Genomic DNA, 3,869 nt, shown 5'->3' with positions numbered 1-3,869 from the left:
AATTATACATGGAATGAATGCCTTTGTGTTGGGATTTTTTTTGGGACAATAGTGTGTATGTTGTGGATTAATTGAGAGATTGCGTATCATTTAAAATGGTATTAAAAGGTCTAAACCATTAGAGGGAAGATAAATTTAAAACCCGTGCCACGCACGGGCACAAAATCTAGTTACAAATAAAGCAACGTAGAGAACCATGATTAGTATGCTAATAAAAATCAGTAGTTATGTAGTAACTGTAATCAGTAGTGGTGGCAACTCCTGTTCTATTGTGATGCATTGCACAAGCAGGAATTGCGGTAGGCCACCATTGGTGCTCAAGTCTGAGGAATTTTGACAAACAATAGTTAGGCAAACTTTTTGAAGGCGTTATACATCTTGTTTGCATGTCACAGGAAACAAACTCTTCTTCGGACGCAAGATACATATAAATCAGCTTGTGATTGTATGGGGGTACCACAATGTGCCTAGGGTAAATGTTGTTATCTGATACAGTGTTACAGGCCAATTCAACACTATTTAGAGTGCCTTTGCATAAACCTTGGAATGCCATCTCCCATCGTCCGAGAGGTGCTTTATTAAGATCCAACCTCCACATCATCATCGGCAATTCAATAGAGCTCCCAGCATTCTTGTACCATAAACAAGTTGCACCGTGTGTCTTAGGAGTATGCACGACTAACAATTGTCCCGAGGATTCGTGCAGATACCCAAAAACGGGTAGTGGTGGCATAACTCTTGCGTCAAGGGTTGTGCCACAAGCGTCATTCACATCAAACGGGTCCAATGCCACCAAACATAACCCGCCTTTAAAGTAGAGTAGGTCATTACAAACAACAATCTCCGGTTCTGCACTGGTCATTATCCTGAATGGTCCAGCCTCCTTGGGAATTCTAATGTTAATTTCCTTCCATTTACCAATTTCCGAACAATAAACAACCAACTTGATTGTATCTAGACTATGAACCCTACCCTGAACAAGGAGCTTCACAACTCTAAACTTATAATGTTGGGTGAGATTATAAGGTCGTTGACATATCAAAGCAATCCTTGTTATCAGTTGCTTAGTAACAGGGCATGGTGGGAGAGCAACCCATTGCTTGGTTAATGGATTGGTAATGTAATAAACTCGGCCACCTTTTTCGTAACTATAGCATAACACCAAGTCCTTGAATGTTGCCGTTGCAGTAAAAGACTTACAAGGTAAGCATCCCAGCGATAATTTTGGTGATCTCGATATGAATTCTTTGATTAATGGTTGTTCCCGTACGTGAACGGCTGTAATGAGGGTCCATGGAGGCCCATCGTCTTCATGATCGGAATTGGTTTTCTTCTTGTGGTTGTCGAACAGGACCGGGAAGTTAAGATCAAAGATTAAAGAACACCAACGCTTGTTGACAGGACTGCATGCTAGTACCGTTTTACAATTGGGAAGTCTAACTAGTATTTGAGTTAGCATATTGTCATCTAGATCTTCCATTGTTGTTGAATTAACACCACGCTTCATCTTTGGTGTTTTCCGAGGCCTAGCTATGATTTTTTTTGAAGTAGGTAAATTATATGAGCGAGTAGTATAAATATATAAGATTTGATTACTTTTGTCTATTATTTTGGAAAATACAATCCTATTCCTGAAACAACTCTAGTTGATTATGGCATAATCTAATTAGATGCGGTAGATGCGGAGTCGGGTTATGGCAACTAATTAAAGGCTAATATTCCTTGACTTCAACTCATATCATAGTTCGTCAACTCATATCATAGTTCGTATTAAAGTTGGCTGGTGTGAGTGATAAGAGCTCTCCTCTCTTAGAAAAGTGGACAGGGGTTCGAAAAAGCCAAATCTGGGAGATGTCAACCCATTAAATTGCCTTCAGTACCCGAAGGAGATTACCCAACTGTCGGTAGGAGATACTAAAAAAACCCCATATCATAGTTCGTCGTTTAGTATTAAAACAGACTTTATTTGATTAGCTTTGTTTCATTTCGGATAACCAAAGCCGAAACGTTCGTTTAGTATTAAAACTGTACATAGTTCATTTCTGTTTGACGTTTGAGTTTGAAAGGAAATACTTGAGCTGTGAATGCATCATCTCCGAAAACCTGTGACGAATTTATGTATATGAGGAATGAGGAAAAAATGTATCAAAAGACATCGCAATTGTCAAAGTCTTTCTAAGTGTTATGCGCGGAAGCGTGTTGAGACGATATAAAAACAATAGCAAAATAAAGAACACAAGAATTTACGTGGTTCACTATCAATATGATAGTTACGTCCACAAGGGCCAGGGAAATATTTCACTATGTATGGAGAGAATTACAGATTACAAAAGACGAGCCCTCAAACTTGCCTCACCAAGTTTTCTACCTTTCTCTCTTAATTAACCTAGAATATAGTCGGGTCTTTATATAGTATTATTCCACCCAAAACTATATACCTAAACTAATTAGGAAATTAATTAAATAAACTAAAGTTTACCACAAAACCAACTAAGGAAATCTTACGTAAGTCAAAAACCAAGCCCAATCAAGTTTTACTACGCAGCCATGTTTCATACGTACACACCTCATGAAACAATTCTAAAGTCAGAATCATGCGCGACCCGCAAGCAAGGGGCTCGTCATGTAGTTGCTCCTCATCCTCTGTTTTTGCTTGTATTCCTTAGTTATTATTGCTCCATCTTTTAATCTCACTCTTACATACCCAAAACCGAATACGACTCGGACGAGTCATATTCTAACAATCTCCACCTTGACTCGGACAGTCGGATCTACGAACAACTTCCAGTCAACTGAGCCCTCCACCATAGTTACACTATGATTGCCGATAGCAGTCTCAAACCATGAGACACCGTGCTAGCTCCACCTTAGCCAAGATGAGCTACACTATAGCCAGAACCTAACCCACGCCGGAGTCAAATGCTTACGCCGAGGCATGGACGCCCCCGTCGGGGCTCCTTACCTGTGCTCGCGCCGGAGCACTCACACCCTCGCCAGGGTGATCCTGCGCCCTCACCAGGACGCGCTAGCTAACTGGTGACTCCCCATAAAATCACCTCTCGACCCGACATCTTCTGGCTTAGACTTGTTGTTCGAGACAAAATAGCTACCTTTTAGTATACAAGGCTCGAAATTTCCAAACCTTATCATACCACTCCGAAACTGAAAGATTCTTTGTTGTTCTTCTTGACGATCTGTTTTATCAACCCGGCCTTTAGGGGTATCCCCTAACTCCCCCTTCCCGTTGACACAATCATCCTCAACACAAGATGAACTCTTCAATTCGGTTGTTGAACTTCTTCTTGTTGATCCTGATCCATCGACCACTGGAGCCTCGGCAAGCTCCACCTCACCTTCGACATCATCAACTATCAAACCAGAAACAAGATTCAACCCCTCTAGACCAACATGCCTAGTATGACTCACCTCTACATTACCACAATGTTTAGAAGGTGACATCCCCCTAGTCAATGCCTTACCTTGTAAAAGATACAAGTTACCTGCACTTGACTTCACACCACGAAGCAACTCCCATGGACCCTTGCACACACTCAATACTCCACCTTTTCCTTGAAATTGAAAACCCCTCCTGTCTAACATTCCAAGAGAAATAAGATTACTCTTAAGTTGTGGAACATGCCTTACACCCTTGAGATATCTAACCTTTCCATCATGCATTAAAAACTTCACAGTGCCTACTCCAACAGCCTCACAAACCGCTCCATCACCCATGGTAACAGTGCTTCTATGATGACTATATGTCAGAAACATCCCCCGTTTAGAACACATGTGAGATGTGCATCCACTATCAAGAACCCATCTATCACCTAAATGATTCTTTTCTTGGACCACCAATGCTAGATCATCTT

The 3,869-nt window shown here is 41.1% G+C and overlaps 1 protein-coding gene across 1 annotated transcript; it reads right to left on the bottom strand.

The window, feature by feature from the left end:
* Positions 1 to 208: 208 nt before the first annotated feature.
* On the bottom strand, positions 209 to 1,507 carry LOC141627784 (uncharacterized). Its single transcript, XM_074441006.1, has one exon. The coding sequence runs from the start codon at positions 1,505 to 1,507 to the stop codon at positions 209 to 211; it is 1,299 nt and encodes a 432-aa protein (XP_074297107.1).
* Positions 1,508 to 3,869: the final 2,362 nt, after the last annotated feature.

Source organism: Silene latifolia, chromosome 2 (assembly GCF_048544455.1).
Source record: "Silene latifolia isolate original U9 population chromosome 2, ASM4854445v1, whole genome shotgun sequence".
Lineage (NCBI taxonomy): Eukaryota > Viridiplantae > Streptophyta > Magnoliopsida > Caryophyllales > Caryophyllaceae > Silene > Silene latifolia.
Note: the sequence above shows the minus strand (reverse complement) of the source record. Positions and strands in the feature narration are given on the sequence as shown.